The sequence below is a fragment of the Rosa rugosa genome, chromosome 1, assembly GCF_958449725.1.
Source record: "Rosa rugosa chromosome 1, drRosRugo1.1, whole genome shotgun sequence".
Classification (NCBI taxonomy): Eukaryota; Viridiplantae; Streptophyta; class Magnoliopsida; order Rosales; family Rosaceae; genus Rosa; species Rosa rugosa.
This window is the reverse complement of record NC_084820.1, coordinates 71,498,341-71,516,118: the sequence shown is the minus strand read 5'-3', so window position 1 is coordinate 71,516,118 and position 17,778 is coordinate 71,498,341. Positions and strand designations below refer to the sequence as shown.

General features: G+C 39.0%; 5 protein-coding genes across 6 annotated transcripts; 1 reads left to right on the top strand and 4 right to left on the bottom strand.

Moving 5' to 3' along the window:
* The first annotated feature begins 632 nt into the window (after positions 1-632).
* Positions 633-3,230, top strand: LOC133726676 (uncharacterized). Its single transcript, XM_062154273.1, has 4 exons — positions 633-1,166; positions 1,629-1,803; positions 2,492-2,769; positions 2,892-3,230. The coding sequence occupies exons 1-4, from the start codon at positions 723-725 to the stop codon at positions 2,997-2,999; spliced, it is 1,005 nt and encodes a 334-aa protein (XP_062010257.1). The 5' UTR covers positions 633-722; the 3' UTR covers positions 3,000-3,230.
* A 902-nt stretch (positions 3,231-4,132) lies between these two features.
* Positions 4,133-6,163, bottom strand: LOC133726677 (succinate dehydrogenase [ubiquinone] iron-sulfur subunit 2, mitochondrial-like). Its single transcript, XM_062154274.1, has 2 exons — positions 5,400-6,163; positions 4,133-4,448 (listed from the first exon to the last, which is right to left on the bottom strand). Exons 1-2 carry the CDS (start codon positions 6,071-6,073, stop codon positions 4,268-4,270), a joined length of 855 nt encoding a protein of 284 aa, XP_062010258.1. The 5' UTR covers positions 6,074-6,163; the 3' UTR covers positions 4,133-4,267.
* Positions 6,164-8,564: 2,401 nt separating this feature from the next.
* LOC133734450 (putative F-box protein At1g65770) lies at positions 8,565-9,983 on the bottom strand. The gene has a single exon (XM_062162105.1). It carries the CDS (start codon positions 9,981-9,983, stop codon positions 8,565-8,567), a length of 1,419 nt encoding a protein of 472 aa, XP_062018089.1.
* Positions 9,984-10,532: 549 nt separating this feature from the next.
* Positions 10,533-11,765, bottom strand: LOC133726675 (early nodulin-like protein 21). The gene is made up of 2 exons (XM_062154272.1): positions 11,198-11,765; positions 10,533-11,103 (listed from the first exon to the last, which is right to left on the bottom strand). Exons 1-2 carry the CDS (start codon positions 11,382-11,384, stop codon positions 10,781-10,783), a joined length of 510 nt encoding a protein of 169 aa, XP_062010256.1. The 5' UTR covers positions 11,385-11,765; the 3' UTR covers positions 10,533-10,780.
* A 137-nt stretch (positions 11,766-11,902) lies between these two features.
* On the bottom strand, positions 11,903-16,515 carry LOC133726674 (uncharacterized membrane protein At3g27390-like). Of its 2 annotated transcripts, none has more exons than XM_062154270.1 (11): positions 15,911-16,515; positions 15,663-15,806; positions 15,060-15,168; positions 14,771-14,966; positions 14,544-14,674; positions 14,059-14,347; positions 13,509-13,615; positions 13,296-13,422; positions 12,943-13,138; positions 12,592-12,835; positions 11,903-12,471 (listed from the first exon to the last, which is right to left on the bottom strand). In XM_062154270.1, the coding sequence occupies exons 2-11, from the start codon at positions 15,754-15,756 to the stop codon at positions 12,207-12,209; spliced, it is 1,758 nt and encodes a 585-aa protein (XP_062010254.1). In that variant the 5' UTR covers positions 15,757-15,806; positions 15,911-16,515; the 3' UTR covers positions 11,903-12,206. The 2 variants fall into 2 exon arrangements, with proteins under 2 accessions (XP_062010254.1, XP_062010255.1); XM_062154271.1 differs by having other exon boundaries at positions 15,663-15,797; positions 15,911-16,514.
* Positions 16,516-17,778: the final 1,263 nt, after the last annotated feature.

Genomic DNA, 17,778 nt, shown 5'->3' with positions numbered 1-17,778 from the left:
GCTACTAACTTTCAAATTTTGTTTTTCTTTCTTCTTTAGATAAGTATTTATATTTCATGATCTTTCTGCAGGGAGTAGAGGTACGGTGGACTCCTCAGTTCTCTTCAAATGCGACAAGCAAATAAGTTTAATCACCTGATTCTCATGTGCCCATTTTCATAAGGCATGTTGATGTCATTGCAGCCCGACCCCCAATATTGGCAACCAGCAAGATAAGCTGTTCGCAGTGGCGGTTCTGCTTGAGTGGCAATTAGACCTGCGCGCGAATTGAAGAGTTCCTGACTTTCTTATTATTCCGTATTATGAGAAAATTGTGTTTCTTACTATATAGTTTGAGATGTTATGCAGACAATTTTTGGACCAACTTGTGTGCTGTTAATTCCAGATTATCTTTAGTTTGGATCTTTGATGGTTTGCTTGAGGAATATCTTGAAATCCGATGCTAGAAAACCTACGTGATAGAATGGTAAAAATGCGCTGTTTGTGTAACAGGGCAATGCAAGGGTCAGTAAATGTGATTCTAGGACGTACCCTATTATTGATGGACTACTCATATTTTCTATAATGGCCCAAGGAACTTGGTGCAACTGGCCCAACCCAATGAGTCCATTACATCTTCCATTTTTCCTCTTTCGCCCCAAAAAACCCTACTGAAAGTGAAGAGCTCACACTCTTGCACCAAAATCAATTCCTTCAAGCTCAAATTGAAATCAAAATCCCAAATGGCCAATTTCCTGATAAACAGAACCCTAAAATCAATCCCAAACCTCAACCTAATCACCACCGCTCTATCCTCTCGTTCCCGCCAATTCACCTCCGCCGCTGCCACCGCCGCCGAGCAACCCCAATCCGACGGCGGCGAGTCTTCCTCCTCCTCCTCCTTCACCTTCTCATCCGACGGCCAAGACAGCGTACACATCAAGCCCTCTTCTTCAGTTTCAAAGCGCGAAACGGCGTCGTCGTCGGTGACGATGCCGATGTCGTTCATGACGGGGTCGGTGGTGGGGAAGAGATTCTACAATCAAGTGACGACCAGGAAGGCCGACGACGGGAATGGGTGGTCGGTGATGCTTGATTATCGGACGCTCAAGACTCCATCAAAGAGACCCTTAAAGCTTCCGACTTTGGGTTTAGCTAAGGCCATTGCTGCTGAGTGGGAATACCAGGTGTGTGTTTTCAGCTCTTAGGAAGCTTCTAGCTCAACTGGGTTTCACTTAAAATTGGAAATTTATTACTTCGAAGTTTGTAGGATCCTAGCTCAAATGCTCAGTGTTTACATTGCTCAAATGGGTTGCACTCAAAATTGGAAGTTGTTTTCTCCAAGTACCATTATAAGAATGTGATAGCTTGAATCAAATGGGTTTAGCTTCATAGTCTAAATGTGCCTTTTTCGCATTAGTACTAGCTCAGTTCAAATCGGAACTCTTAAGGTTGAATGTAACAGTTGTGAGAACGTTCCTTTGGAAATTGAACTTATGTTCTCTCTTTTGGTACAACTGTTCTTGCAAGCTTTGGAATTACTGTTCATCAAATTGCTTTTATTTGAGATTTTGTATTGGAATTGTTTGAAGCATTTGCATGTTATTGGGAACTTGATGGTTTGGCTAATGGAACTTTAGTCATTTTAGGAAACAGATGGGATTAGGCCCTTCACGATGCCTCTCATGAAGCTTGCTTGTACTGCACTTGAAAGAGTTCCTATCACACGGCATAAGGTTATAGAATACTTGATAAATAGATTCAATCAAGATTTAGTCTTTTGTCGCGCCCCGGATGACAGTGAGCTGACAAGCGGCATCCATGGTATGTTGCTTCTTCTCAGGTCTGTGTCACCTGTTCTGTTGAGTCTTCATCTGTGTCATATTTATTTTACTTATTATATATAAGATATACTAAAGTATCACTATCTAAAATCTGTTTCATTTCTTGTGCAATGGATGTGTTACATAATAACTTTCGGACTTGCATATTCATTACTAAGTGAGCATTCATCCATTGATCTCCATTTGATGGAACATGTTGTTTTCATCATAATATTCATAGGCAGAACATCGTCTTTATAGATTGCAGTCACACTGGTTACTGGAAGGATAAATGTCAATGCCAGGAACAAGATAACGACTAGATAAAGTTTGTTCTAACCATTTATTTTAAGACCATATATCACTGTTTTGGTACAAAGGAGTGTAGGAAGCTGCAGAGTAAATGTTCTAGCTACAAAAACCCCTTTAAGATCACTGGTCATATCCATCTTAAACTCCACCAGAATAGCTTGAATCAATTGCTATGATATCTACTTCAAAAATAATTCTAGAAGGTATTTGTGATTAAGATTTAACTGGTTGTACTGGCTTGGAAGATTAGGGCATCACTGTTTTCACATATGGCAGCTTTCACATATGATCATCTGAGTCTGCACATAGATCTTTTTCTTAGTTTTAAGACAGTAGTATGTCCATTGCAACTTATAGTGCCTCTTCTTTTTTTGTAGAACGGCAAGTGGAAAAGATTGATCCATTACTTGATTGGCTGGAGTCCGAATTTGGCTTTAAGCCTGTTGTTTACTCCAGCTTTTTTGGTGGAAAGCAGGAGGATGGACTTCTAAAAGCTGTAGAAACCCTACTGAAGAAAACAGATGAGTGTGAATTGGCAGCAATTGATGCTATTGCAGGAGCAGCACACTCCCTAACAATTGCTCTTGGATTGTTTTGTGGGAAACTGCAGATTGAAGAAGCAATAGAGCTAATTAGACTTGAAGAAGATTTTCAGGTTCCTGTTGATCTTTATTTCTCTATGCTCATAGATATGTACTATCCTTGGATATCTGTAAGAATTTACCAACATAATGGTTTCCCTGCGAAGTCTTAAAAGAACCTTTTCTTATTTTGCAGGTAGACAAGTGGGGTCTGGTTGAAGGTGGTCATGATGTAGATATTGCTGATCTCAAAGTACAGATCGCATCAGCTGCTGTATTCCTAGGTCTTTCAAGGAGGATTTAATCTTTGTACATCTTTTCTCCAGTTTTGTTCTTCCTCTTAAATCTTCCCAAGAGCTAACCTCTTAGAGGGGTTTTTTACAATGTTTACGATGTTATAGATCTGTAGAAGTTACAACACCAAGATGCCCAATATTTTGTGAGATCCTGTTATTTATGAGGTCAGATTAAATCAGTGATGTAATAATCAACTCTGTTATATCAGTGCAATAAAAAAATTCTTTTGCTTATACAATATGAGGTGCAAAAGCTAGTTTGGAGTTGAAATTAAGGTTCTTCTTTACAGCATTGCACACACAACGGAGGTTGTTTTTTGATATCACAATCACAACAGGCTGTGTCGCAGTCATTGCTGCATCCTGCAGAAAATTTTACATTTGAAACTTTCAGAAACTTTTATCCGCCAAATTCATAACAGTAGTCTCAAAGGAACAGATGAAGGATTTTGGTGTATCACCTGTAATGGTAACGTAAGTGTACGGCTCAAGATCTTGAGGGCTTACGAGAAAAGAAGGGCGTGCGCTTGCTTGAACTAGGTTGGTCCTCACTTCCATAAGGATCATACAAAGCAAACACCCAGCTAGCACTAACAGCTTCATTATCACCACAGATGATATAGGTGAATGCCTCTAACCAGCAATTGCTTATATAGAGGCTTGTGTTTTGTTCAGTTCAGGAGAGGAGAACCTAACCCATTTTGAAATGAGTCACAATCTATGAAAATCTGTACTATATGATGTCTGAGAATTATATGTATGAATCATCCCATAAATGTGTAAATACAAGTATGTAATCTTTGCTAGATATATAATGTTCTATTCGTTTTTAAGGGGTATAGAACAATCATAGCAGTTGTGTGGTTTTAAAAACTTAACTAAAACCCATCTACTCTATCTTTCCAATGAACAAACACAAAAGCTCAACTAAGATAACTAAAAGATACCTTTCTGAGAGGCTAGTCTCACAGTTGATTACAGAAGCATAAATGGGGGAATGAGTATCTATAAAATGTTTAAGAGGATTCTGTTAAATTTGAAGCAGGTTTATTTCGATGTTATGGAGAACTGAAGGGTTCCGCACAGTAGAACAACAAGATAATTACAGGCTCACAGCAAAAGACAAATACGGGGCCTAATGTATAAACAAAAGCAACATGCTTCATTCCCATTTTTATGAAATCAGTTCACAAATTATTAGCAGAAAACATGAAGTTGATAACTTCTCAAAAAATTCCCACAATAACTGATCAAATGCTCCTACAAACTCAGACACTCAAGCATTAGCTCCTGCTAGCTGAAGCTGCTTGATATGTTGGATCTGCTTTCCAGGGTTCAAGCCCTTTGGGCAGGCACGAGCACAGTTCAATATGGTATGGCAGCGGTATAGCTTGTACTCATCATTGATTGCATCCAGTCGCTCCTCTGTATATTCATCACGGCTGTCAACTATCCACCTGCATAACACCAAACAAAATGATTCAGCATTTTAGTGTTCAGCTACACCAATGCAATTGCAGAACTACCGAAAATGCCATATGCATAGTTGAAGCCCCAATTCTCTGGTAAAGAAGCAACACATTCTTTGACAGGCATCTAACCGGAAAACATCAGATTAAGCATACAATAGACGATCAGCAGAGACATTATCTCAGCTATGCAATTGTCTCATATTCTACTTCACTTGTACTTATTTTCCAGGCAATTTCATATTATATAAGCCTTTTGCAAAACCCCATCACCTTCCAAACACTCTCCTTAGCAGGACCTAGTCACATAATATGCGCTCGAGTTCACAAAACTGCAGCTTATTATTAGTTTATATCACAGTATCAAGTTACTAGCTCCTTACGGTTCTCTAAAAACTAAAATTCAACATATTTGATGTTCTCTATGAGTGAGCTGCCCAAGGCAGATAGTCACATTAACCATAACTAACAAAACTGACATTATTGAATCTCAGTCACACACTGAAATGATGAAACGAATGACATTTGAGAGCCATAAGCAGTTCTCTTTTGTGCCTACCAACAAAGCATGGCAATTCAAATACATAACAGATAAACAATTCGTTTTGAAAACACGAATGAAACAGGTTTTCCGTTTTCGTTTCCCATTACCACAACACTCTTTGGTACTAAAGCAGCAAATTTAACATCAATCAACACAACTCATATGAATATCACTATGCTGGACGAATGCTATCAAACAAAATCAAAATGCAATACAGGAAAAGCCAAAAAACTTTGACAATTACACAAAGCAACAAGAACATCCACATCTCACATTAAGCATTTGAGCTAAGCTATCAATCACCTGAGCTAAATTTACTAAGCTATCAATCAAAACTCCAAAAAATCTCACGGAAATCATAAACAAAACTCGGAAATGGAGCTGAAAATCGTTACCTATTGGCGTGGAGCAAAGCAGCTGGTCCCAAATAAGACTCAGGGTTCCACCAGTAGCTAGGGCACGATGTGCTACAGCAAGCACAGAGAATACACTCGTACATCCCATCCAGCTTGGCCCTATCCTTCTTAGTCTGCAGAATCTCCTTCCCTGGCTCCTCCGCCGGAGTCTTCCTCTTCAGCCACGGCTCAATGCTCTTGTACTGGTTATAGAAATTGGTCATATCCACCACCAAATCCTTGATCACGAACATGTGCGGCAGCGGCGTGATCGTCGTGGCCGAACCGGCGGACTCGATCTTCGTCAGGCAGGCGAGGCCGTTGCAGCCGTCGATGTTCATCGCGCAGGAGCCGCAGATCCCTTCGCGGCAGCTCCGGCGGAACGTGAGGCTGGGGTCCATCTCGTTCTTGATCTTGATGAGCGCGTCGAGGACCATAGGGCCGCACTCCTTGAGGTCGATCTTGTACTCCTTCAGCTCCGGCTTCGTCGGGTTATCGGGGCTCCACCGGTAAATCGAGAACGTCTTCAGCTTGGAGGTGTCACGCGCCGTCGGGACGGCCGCGTCGGTCTGCGGCTCGGAGGCGAAGGCTCGGAGAAGGACGTACCTAGCCGCCGTCGGCGCCGGTGAGGATGAGATTCCGGTGAAGGCCCTCCGTAACAGACCCGTCGCCATTTTTTCAGAGAGAGAGAGAATCGAAGTCCAACAGTTCCAAGCGTTTAGGCTGAGAGAGTGGAGGAGATAGGAAAAGGAGGATTGTCGCGAAATGACGGAAATGGGGTTATAAATGGGGTTTAGGGGAGGTTAGGCGTCGGGGGCTTATTTGTAATTTTATCCATTCAGTGCCGTGATTAGTTTTTTGGTGATGACGTGGCTTCTTTGGAGTCTTTTGATTTTGGTGTCTAATTTTATAGGCGCGTGGACGCCATGTGGATGCACCACTTAGATGATTAGTACGTGGCAGCGAACAATTTCTCCATCGTGGACGGGTATGGCCCAAGTCCGGAGGAGGTTGTCCATTTTGCATCCAAAACTCGCGACTTGAAATCCACACGAAATGCTGAATGTTACTGTGATATGTAATATATGGGATCTAGCATTTTTACTACGTTTTTGAAATAAGTGATGTTCTCGATTGTTATTAACGTTTTCATCTAATTTTTTTTTTTTTTTTTTTTTTTTAAAAAAAAAAACCCTTAACCCACCCCACCCTTACATATGTCAGTGAGAATCGAACTCATGACCTATACAACGTTTTCATCTAATTTAACTATTAAGAAATCAAGTTGGCAAGTCTTAGCCTCCTTGATTAGGCGGATGCTGTTGAGATACTGGTAATAGGTTAGAGGCCCGAATTCTGTCTTAGATAGGCATTCATGGAGAGGGGCCAAGTCGAAGCTCCAGAGAGGTAGTCCACTATATCACAGTTCTATCTATCCAAAGAAAAGAAGATTTTGGGATCAAACCCTTCTAAGGCAAGTGAGCGGTTTTTAACATGATCCATCACATTTATGCACTAATGTAGTCCCCCAATCCAATTTAAACAATTTACAATTTAAGTGAAAAATGACAAGTTTATTATGAATAACTCATTTCATCGTATAATCCACTTATATATATAATGATAGAATTTATGTTTAATAATTATATACGACTCTGTGTGTCATTCGTATTTATATCAATTTTGATATGAGAAGCCAATAAGACTTCACTCCTCTAGCCCAAAATCAAAGATGCCCAAATATTGGGCTACAACTTAAAGGTCTAAAATTAATCAAATCACCTAAGATTGAGTCTCCAAAGCCCATAAACCAGCATTGAATGATTGAATGAACTCCTATTTATGTTTTTAGAAAAGTTTCTTCTGGTGGGGGGGGTGCCTAAACATAGAGTTGAAGAGATAAAGTTATACAATGCCAGTCGAATATTGTTAAGAATCCATGGCTATTCATGGTGTGGACAACTAAGATTTACAACAATGTGGTAACTACTAACTATTTCTTTTTCTTTTTTGATCAAACTTAGCTACTAAACTACTTACAAATCTATGACCCAAACAGGCTGTATGTGAATAAACAAAAAAACCCTAGGCCTCAAAGGAAAAACCACTACAGCCTTTGTTTTTCTGTCCTTCTCATTCTCACATTCTGGCTTTTCTTCATCCCTCTTTCAAAGTCAATTAGTCCCTTCATCCTCCCTTTGATTCTGCAACACATTCTTTCATGGCATCGGTAAGATTTCATTTCCGGAACAACACCGGCACCATTGTCATGTCTTTCCCATAGTAATTATAAATTCTGTTTGCCTACATTGAATTAATGTGTTGTTTTTGATGTGCAGCAAGATACAGGAAGACCTCTGCCGAAATTTGGAGAGTGGGATGTGAACAATCCAGCCTCGGCCGAAGGGTTTACAGTGATATTTAGCAAAGCTAGAGACCAGAAAATGAACAATGGACCCGGGAACTCGAAAAAGCATTCATTTAAGCCCCAAAACAACAGTGATGATGCCCCAAAGGTACGTATTATTGACCCTTAAGTACCCATGAAATCAATTAGTACTTTGATTCTAATGAATGCATTGTTTTTGTTTCCTCATTGTTCTTTGGTTCTCTTATGTTTTGGGATGCAGAAAAAGCTTTTCTGCTGTTTTTGATCGAAATTTATCTGTTGGCTTGATCTGTTGAGTACTGAAATCCATATCGATATCGATGCTGGCATTACAGCAACAGCAGCAGCATGGTGGCCATGAATTAAGATCAATGTATCTCCTTCGCCATTCCTTGTTCAACAACCCCAACCCCACCCCCACCCCCCCTCCCCCGGCCCTCTAATTTCCATGTTCCCCAATACTTCTTTGGTAATAGTCTACACATATATCTAATGTAGGATGTTTCAAATTTAGGATCTTCTCTAGCTAGTACTTCTGAATTGCCAATTTGTATTAGTATCAGATTTCTTAACATGTTTTGGTTTCAGTGACTTGTACATTCATTGGGAATGTAATATTGTATACCAAGAACTTGAAAGATGTTTTGCATTCAAGGTATAGATTCTTCAGTGAAAATGGCTAATTTGGATTACCAACATATACCGCTAAATATATTTGTAACTTGAATCAATTGAATTGTATACTTTCAAAGGCAAAAAGAAATAAGAGCGAGTAGCTAGAATAGTCCCTTAAACATTGGTAGAACCCAAACTCCACATGGAATTCCTAAATGTAAACTTGGATGCCGGCGTAGGTTTTGCTCATATTCTGTGATGGTTCCATCATCTAGACTAGATATATGATAGGTTTTGTGGTCCGGATCTCCAAAACAATACGGCTCCTCTGTGGCATAGTAAATGGAATTTGGCTTACACCCAGGAAAGTTTGAAGCCAGGACGGCTATTGAATGAGATGCACCCACAAACAGAGTCTCGTCTCCGATGCTTTGTACCTCTACTTGTTCCACAACCGATCCATCTTTGTCCTCAAACGCCACCTTGTAAACCATAAACCTCTCAATGTACTTATCGGCTCTCCTTGAATAAGAAACTAGTCTTCTAACATGCCATAGGTGGTCTCCCTCGACTGATTCCACAAGATATGAACTAGCAGCACATTTTTTTAGGACATTATTAGGCGTACGCTGGTTTGCTTTTGGAGGCTTTGAAGGTTTATTACAACTATTAACATCAAATGAGATGATTTTTTCATTTCCATCGCCTCCGCCAACCGCATAAACTTGGTTTCTATAAAATATGGCATCCTTAAGGCAGCTTTGACGCCTATCGGGATAAGTCCATCTTTGTTGTCCTCCTTTGATGAAAGCCAACTTTGAACCACCATAACCGTAGAGCACAACAACAACATAATTATCCCGATTCAAGATGGGATCGGAGGACAAGATAACCTTTCGAATGTATTCTTGGTAGGTGTTCTTTAAGTGGTTAATGTCATAGTACTGCAACGACTTGGTCGTCATGAAATCCAAAAGAGGGAGTTTGATGGCTTCCACTGATTTTTGGAAAGGGTGCACCAGAGTTATGGAGAGACATATGCCTTCTATATCTAATATGGCCAACCAACCATGGCTAGAACCACAACACCTCTTGCCATGAGTGACCGGAAAATGAATATTATCGTAACATCTTTTTCCACTAGAAACGTTATATGCTTCGAGTTCATGGTTGGTAGTCTTTCCTTTTGATTCGGATTCAGTACTTACCAAGAAAAGGGGAAGCAACTTGCCCTTCTTGTGCCAGCGTTGAGTTGCAATATTATAGTTTCTTGAAATAGAGCACCAATCTTTGCAAACCCTAGCGAAAGAAAGATGGTCGGTGGGTTCGAACAACTTATCAAGAATCATAAAGGAAACATCTGGAGGAAGACATGCCAGTGGGTTCCCTTCCCCACTTGAAGAGACTTCTACTTCAGTTTTCAGCTTCTTCTTTGCGATTGAACTAGAATCCCCAGAATCTCTTGCATGCTTGTGCTTGGACTTTGGCAGTGTTGGTCGGACCTCTTTTGGGTTCTCGTCTGTCTTGTGCTTCTTTGCAATTGAACTAGAAACCCCATAGTCCCTCTCGTGCTTTCTCATATTGGCCTCAAACAAAGAAAAGAACGAACCAATTAAGTAAGAAATAGAGGTTGGTTTTTTAGGAGCAATGAATGAAAATCACAGTTAAGAAGTGGCTGTAATATAAAGGGCTGAAAACATATCCCTGCTGAACAGGGAAATCGATCGTAGTCATAATCCTTCATCAACTAGTTCTATTGTTTCCTAGTTCATGTGGAATTCTTATGACAAGAAAGTGAAGAAACCAACCTCATATACATCTCCTTCTCTGACAATGAAAGAGCTGATTATAAGATACTCCGAAGATTGATGTGGTTTTTGTTCCTCACTGTGTATACCGATACGTGCAACTTCGATTCTATATTGATTGTACTGGTTTTTGTTTCTAATTGTTGTTTGGTTTCTCAATTTGGATGCAGAAGAAGTGCTTTTTCTGTCTGTGATCAAATTCATCCATATCACTCCTAAACGTTTTGCATGGTTATTACATTTCAGCATTACAATTAGCAATATTGAGAAATAAGGTATTCAAAATTAAATGGCAAAATTCTCGTAATTAACCACTAAAGATCGTACTTAATTCCAAAATAGAACATTCATGAATTCAAATAGTACTTCAATATCTGCTACTTGATGAAAACAAAGACTCTAGACAAAGATAGTACTTAATTCCAAACTAGACTAGATGAATAAACAAAGTAGACAATCCTACAATCCAAACCGACAAAATGACCAAATTGATTAAAAACAACGTTAACATCCTAATTATTAAATTCAAAAAACAAATGATCAACTTAAATAGCTAGAAGTCTAGAACCCTAGAACACAAGAGAAGCAACATAGAACAAAACAAACTGAACAAACACAAGTTTGGACACTCCAAGCTCGTAAACCGCAGCACGATAACCAGCCGATTTTTTGCCCAACGGAGACTCCTCATCGGTCGACATGACCTTAACGATCATCCTCTGCCCCTTTTCGCAGTGTCCGGCTGCCCCACTGATGAAGTAAAACGACCCCGAATGGTCAAACCTGTAGACAGTGTTTCCATTGTTGGAGAAGAAGTTGGGATGACTTGAATTGCACTTCTTGTAGTCCTCTTCCGTCACCTCCATCACCGAGTCCTTCTTGTACTTAAAACCTTCACAAAACAATGTCCAAACACAACAATGAGAAACAAAATGGAACCGTAAACTTAGGTGGTTCGCCTAACATTGCTCTATACATATACTTACGGATGGCGTTGCCGATTTGGAACCTGTTTTCTGAGGCCCAGTCGTTGTAGACCTTGCTGTCATTGGTTGGAGGGACGACCCAACCTTGAGTTCCACCAACCTGGAACTCAAAAGCTGAGAAAACCAACGAGTTCCCAAGAGAGATGAAAATGACGAGCCAGAACAAACTTGTTTTAAAAGCAGCCATAGGAGGGTTTTTCAGGCTCAGAGTTAGGTCTCTCTCAATCTCAGAATGACGCAAAGCTAGAAGAAGACTAGGTGAAATGTAATTATGGAAATGTTTACGAGGGTTAATATATAGAGGGGGGGGTGAAGTTGTAGTAGAGGTAGTTACTTGCACTAACTGAGATAGTGGGGACTGGGGAGGCTACGTGACCCATGAAGCTGGGACTTGTTTTGACTTGGTCAAGTTTAGACCGAAGAAAAGTTACTCCCTTTATTTACATTTTTCTTAATTTCTTACTGTACGTATGAGGTAAACTATATATTTTCCCAAGTTAAGAGAGAAATGAACTTTGGGACTCATGACTCTTCAACAAACTTGGCATGGGAACTTGGGTTTAGTATTGTCGAGACTAAAACTAAAAGGAGCTTTTTAGATTGTAGAAGCATTTTTTCTGTTTTCCGGACGATGAAGAAGCAGTTTTCTAGTGTCTTCAGTAAAAGCACTTGGAATTTTAACTAAATCATTGGCGCACAATATGCTTTCAACAAAAGCAATTCTATAGAAGCAACTGGGTAGCACCTTCATCCAGGCCTAGTTGCATCAAATTCTTCACTCATACTGTCAATGAATTTCAATTAAAAGGAATTACAACTGTTTTATCACATGCATCTGCTTACATTAAGTGTATATATTTTGTATACATAACAGAAAAAAAAAAAAAAAAAAAAGGGAATCAAAAGACCTTTTTCTCCGTCCCAATTTTGAACAAGAAGGTAAACGTTGTGGAATGAACAAAGTTAATACCTAAAAATCAATATGGCTGTAGGCACGTGAGACATTTCACTATGCAATGGTCACATCTCTTTCGACTTCTTGTGACTCTGGATCACCCCCGTGATTGCTTGTTTTGCTTGTAAAACTAAAAGATTTCTGGGTGAACAACCGGGCAAAGGCACTCTTTGATCTTGCAATGGTATTAGGGCCGCTGGTTGGTTTGATACTACCATCATTATTCTGGCCAAGTTCATCAGATAAGGCTTTGACAAGATCCTCATACCGGCGCCTATAAGTTGGGTATCTTGAGATTGATTTAGTAATACCTTGGAGCCTGTATGACAAGATAAGTAATGATGAATAACAAAATGGCAAACATCAACATGAAGGGAAAGGAAAAGGGTTTAAAAATAATTAGGAAATAGAAGCTTCTCTAAGTATTTGCATTCATTACCTTCGAGCCAATGCATCAAGTTCAGCTTGTTTACGCTCTGAATCAGGTGGTGAGCCGATGTTTGAGTTTTTCAACCTCATAGGATCACCACTCAATAGAACTAATTTGCCGAGGTAGTACTCTTCTGACTCAGTAAGCTTTTCTGCTTTGATCTGATCCTTGATGATCAAGAGGGGGTTGAGAAACCAATCAAAGATTGTGTCTTTTGGTCTGTTTGAGCTAGTTATCTCAGTACAGTTGTCAACTGCATCAATCAAGCATAAAATTAAAAATTACAGTACAAAACTCGATAAAACAAAACTGAAAAGTTGTAAGCTGGTAAGAGTGGCAAGGAACAAGCATTTCACTTACTTAACAATAAGCCCGCCGAATTGGCTTTTGCAGATCGCAAGAGTGTCTGAAGAAGGCAACAAGCTGGCAAGCCAGTGCTAATAACTCTACTTCCTTTACTAGACTTGGCATCTTCGAGGTCTTGACGTGTTATTGTTCCTTCAGAAACCAGGATTTCCCCATATCGTTTGCACTCCCTAAATAAGCTATCCATTACCTGCATTAGCCATGAAAGTTGTTAGGTCAGCACCTGAACTAAAGATTATATAGGGAATATTTTGAAAAGTCAACAATCTACTATTATCTCCACGCATCAGCCAGAACATATAGAACAGTCCATATTTTATTCCAGTAAGAGCTAAATGTAATTATACCTCAAGGGGCTTCAACTCAATCATAGGATTATTGAATGAAGGAGCATTTTTCAAAGATCTATGCTTTGAGAAAGAAGGTGCGCGAGAGGTGGTTGGAAGCGATTCAGCCTTTTTTCGGTAGGTTAACCTGTCATTAAAAAATATAATATAAATCCATATATACTGCCAAAGTGCACAAACCCACAGCAAAATTTCTGAGTGCTGAGTAAAGACCTTGGAAAGCAGGATCCTTCTGGCATGTCAAGGATATCATTGCTGTATTCATCATATATGGCTAAGGATGCAATGATATAGCGAAGCCCCATCCAAAGAGAGGACTCCTGTAATCCAAAGGTCATACAATCTCTTAATACTCACAAATTATGTGATAAGGACATACTAAATATCTCTCAGCAACTGAACTGATTTCATGGTATCTGCCTCTCTGGCAATGAACATTAATATTTTTGGTATGACTGAGAAGGAACAAAGTTACTATAATAGGGCACTGCAACTTAGTTCAGTCTTCCCAGAAACCCACAACCACAACATCTATCTGGATTTTGTCATTTTGTGGTACTGAAAAGGAGTTTTTGCAAAAGCCAGTGTGGAGAGAGGGATGCTTTTCTCTGGTTTCAAAAGTGGTGTTCGATTCAAAGTATATATATGAGCAACATAACTATCCATAAGACCCTAAGTAAAGAAGAATATGCGAACATACAGATCTACTGGGACTTGCACCAATGAACTATGTTACAGTGAGAATAAGCAAAGACAGACGAACCTGATAAACTACCACTCCAGCATAAGCACCATGAAATATGCTGGCCACCATAGATGCCAAAACTGCCCCGACAACAGCCAATGGCCAGACTAGGATAGCAAGACCTGCAAACGGAACACATATTGTTTCCAAGAAAGGGCCCTCCCGACCAATAAGGTCATGAAACAAACGGTGCCACCCCTTGAAGAGCATGTATGGGCTTTTGTAAATGGCAATAAATGAGATCAATGGCATATCAACCATGAAACCAAGGACCCCTGCTAGAACAGCCCCAGGAAGATAAAGCAACCTGGACAAGATTTAGAAAAGCTCTGGTTAAAACAAAGATCGTGATTAATAAACTTAAGCAAAAAAATAACTGCTGGACCACAACAGCTTTTCGAAATATATTACGCAGTTTTCTTTCATCCTTAACTTCCAAAATTACTTTTCAAAGAAAACTTAAACCAGCTCGCATACATTTTGAGAGGCAGAGCAAAACATACCTGATTTCATAATATTTTGGAGGACCCTGACTTTTCAGGTCATCCATAACTGAGAAGTATGTATGGTAACAGACATCCTTAAAATCCCTCACAACAGTGAAGCTTCCCTTAACCGTGCTTACAGTTCCATCCTGCCAAATGACAAGAAACAGATATATCTCGTACGGAAGGCAACAAGAGAAGGACTGGTGAAAAGAATTATAAGAGCTGAATAATCAAACACATACGTAAAAGCAGTGGTACAACTGATTGGTCTTCCCTTCTCCAACAGCTTGAAAAGTTTCAAATACTGGTGAAAGTAAGCCATATGCTGCTCCACCCAATACACTTCCAACAATTCCAACCACTGGCCACAAGATCAATTGGAGAGGTAGTATAGTTATGCAGACAACAATCTTCAGAACTGGCCCAAATTGTTTAGCGCTGCTCATTTTTAAAAGAATCATGAGAAAAGTATTCCTACTGTACTATTTCTTTAACAATGAAACAGTGACAAACAGAGGCAGAGGAATGCACCTCAAGATGCAATAATAGGTCCAAACAATGTGAACAGGCCAAAGACCCAATATGATAGCCGTGTTTCCAACTCCAATGATAAGGCAAATCAATGGACAGAAGAAAATTCCTGAGATAAAACTTTGATGTTAGGTTTGGAGAGCTATCCTCAAGTAATCCATCAAGGCTTTGAGCAGTGTGACTAACTAATCAATCAACTCATAATACAGCATTAATTAAGCATTTACATGTATCAATTCCTATTCTAATTTCTCAATACAACTTCAAACATTATCTTTAGAAATGGTAATGTTACATGTCTGTGCACAATAGTTCCATCTCTTTAGACATGGATGAAGTTCCAAGTAAAAAAAATGTTGTGAGAAGAAACCAAACAACTCCCAACCCCAGCATGATGGGAAATGAAAATCAAGAATCCAAAACCAGTATTGGATTACAAGTTCAAACTACACCTCACAAACAGAGACACAACATCCTTGTTTTCCAATCAAATTTGCACTGAAACTAAAGCCAAATCCATATAACCACAAAACCAGTTTGGAATTAAAGAGGAAAACCAATTAGCACAGGAAAGAATCCAATTTCCCAAAATAAAGGACAAACCTTTAACCGTGCCAAGAAGAAGAAGCCCAATAAAGTAAGGCAGAAAACAGATGAAGTTCCACAAAGTAGCCAAAAACCCAGTTGGAGGTTCCATCTCCCTCCTTACTCCTCACCAAAACCAGATCCCCACAATCCCTGCAAACACTAAAGACCTCATCTTTAGTAACACAAACAAAACCAACCCATAAACTACATCAAACCCAGTAACCAAAACCCAATTTGCTGCAGAACCCACATCAGAAACTTACTCCAAATCTCTGATTCACTCTTCTTCTTGACACCAAATGACCAGTGACGAAGGACCAACTGGAAGGCCTCAACTTTTTAAACGTTGGGGTTTAAAAGTGAAAAACTCACAGAGAGACAGTTGGAATAAAACGGTTTTTGGGGTCTGAAATTGAGGAAGAGGAGGGTGGATTAGATGAAGCGGTTATTTTCAGAGAATAACAGGTAAGGATTCTCAGCCATTATCTATGCCAAAAAAAAAATTGTTCTTTTTTTCAGTGCTGTTCACTTGAGAGCAAAGCAACTTGGGTTCTCTTCCTAAAAAAGAAAAACAAAACAAGGAAAATGAGCTGTTAATAGCGCCACAGCACAACTCAGTTTGATGTTGCCAGAAGTAATTGACCAGAAAGAACGCAGAGATTTAATCTTTCTTTACTTGCTTACAAAGCGAGTAGGAATATACTCGCTCACTTAAATATGAAACCTGTCCATTTTTGACAAGTCCTACAATTCTGTGCTGTGATGTCCAATGAAACCGCGAGTACTGTCTTTGACTTGAAGAGAAGGCGTTTGTGAATGTTTCAGTTTTTAGTTATGTTATCTGGTGCGACTGCTCAGGTGGCTTGAGGACTCAGGAGCATTGAAAACTTGGATTTGAATTCTGGAATGGTACTGGTGATGGCTGGTTAGTATATTAAAGAAGCACCAGCATGTTGAGGAAACAAGCCTAGTTGTTTGATGGTGTTTTTGTCTGCAACTTTGCTTTGTTAATGGCAGTGTTTATAGTTTGGCCATAATTAACCTAATTATAGGCCAAGAAAGGAAAAACCTAACAAGTAATTAACAGATTGACTGTGGCTTTTAATGAATCATAAATGTTTCAAATCAATGATTGGGTGTTGAATGCCCATTAAACATGTTTTTAGTATGTAAAACATATTAAGGCGTAAAACTGACATGTCAATATCATATAGAGAATAATTTTTGTAATGAAGTTTTACCTTTCTTGTAAGAAAAGAAATTAGAAATTTGCACGAAACATACAAAGTTAGAAAATTAATAAATAATAAGCATATTGCATGATTGTGGTGTACAAATACAAGTAGTTGGATTAAAAAGAAAATATTTTTTTTTAATACCTCCATTACATGCCCTTGTAATATTAAACCAACATGTCTAAGTTGAGAGACAAAATTGTCTAGACATGGGACTCAAGAATGACATATGATCAAAATTGGTGTGAAATTGTCAAATTCGTTTATTGAAGAGAATATACACCATTAATGTCATTAAGTTAGTGATTATTACATGGACAAACATGACTTAAAAGTAGCTCATGAATGGATAATGAAGTGGAGTGTATTTAGAGCATGAGTTGCTATCATCATAAACTTGATTGAAGTATCCACTGACCCTAACAATTGGTTTTCTCATGCTCCACTAGAAGTTCATCCATCAAAACTTTGTGAACAAACAAGCATTCTTTTATGAATGGTTGTTCAAATTTTCATCTTTGTGCATATCATATTGGTTTTTGATTCCTTAGCTCATTTGTCTGGGAACCTTATCCTGCCACTTAATAAAGATTGCTTTTGTGAGTGCCATCATATTCGTCTCCAATTTGCTGAAGAACAATTCTTAGGTTCACCCCTAGGGTGAACAAGCATATTCACCCCCATTATCGATTAATATACTTTTATTTAATAAATTTATAATTCAACGGTCTATATCTTAAATAAGGCTTTAAAGATCATCTCTGTAAAAAATCAATCGAATCAGAAATCGTTTAATTATCTAATTGAATCAAACAAATAGATGGTTCTAACAACATTTACTACTATTATGATGAACCGTCCATGTATTTCATATAAATGAATAACTAAAAGGTCTT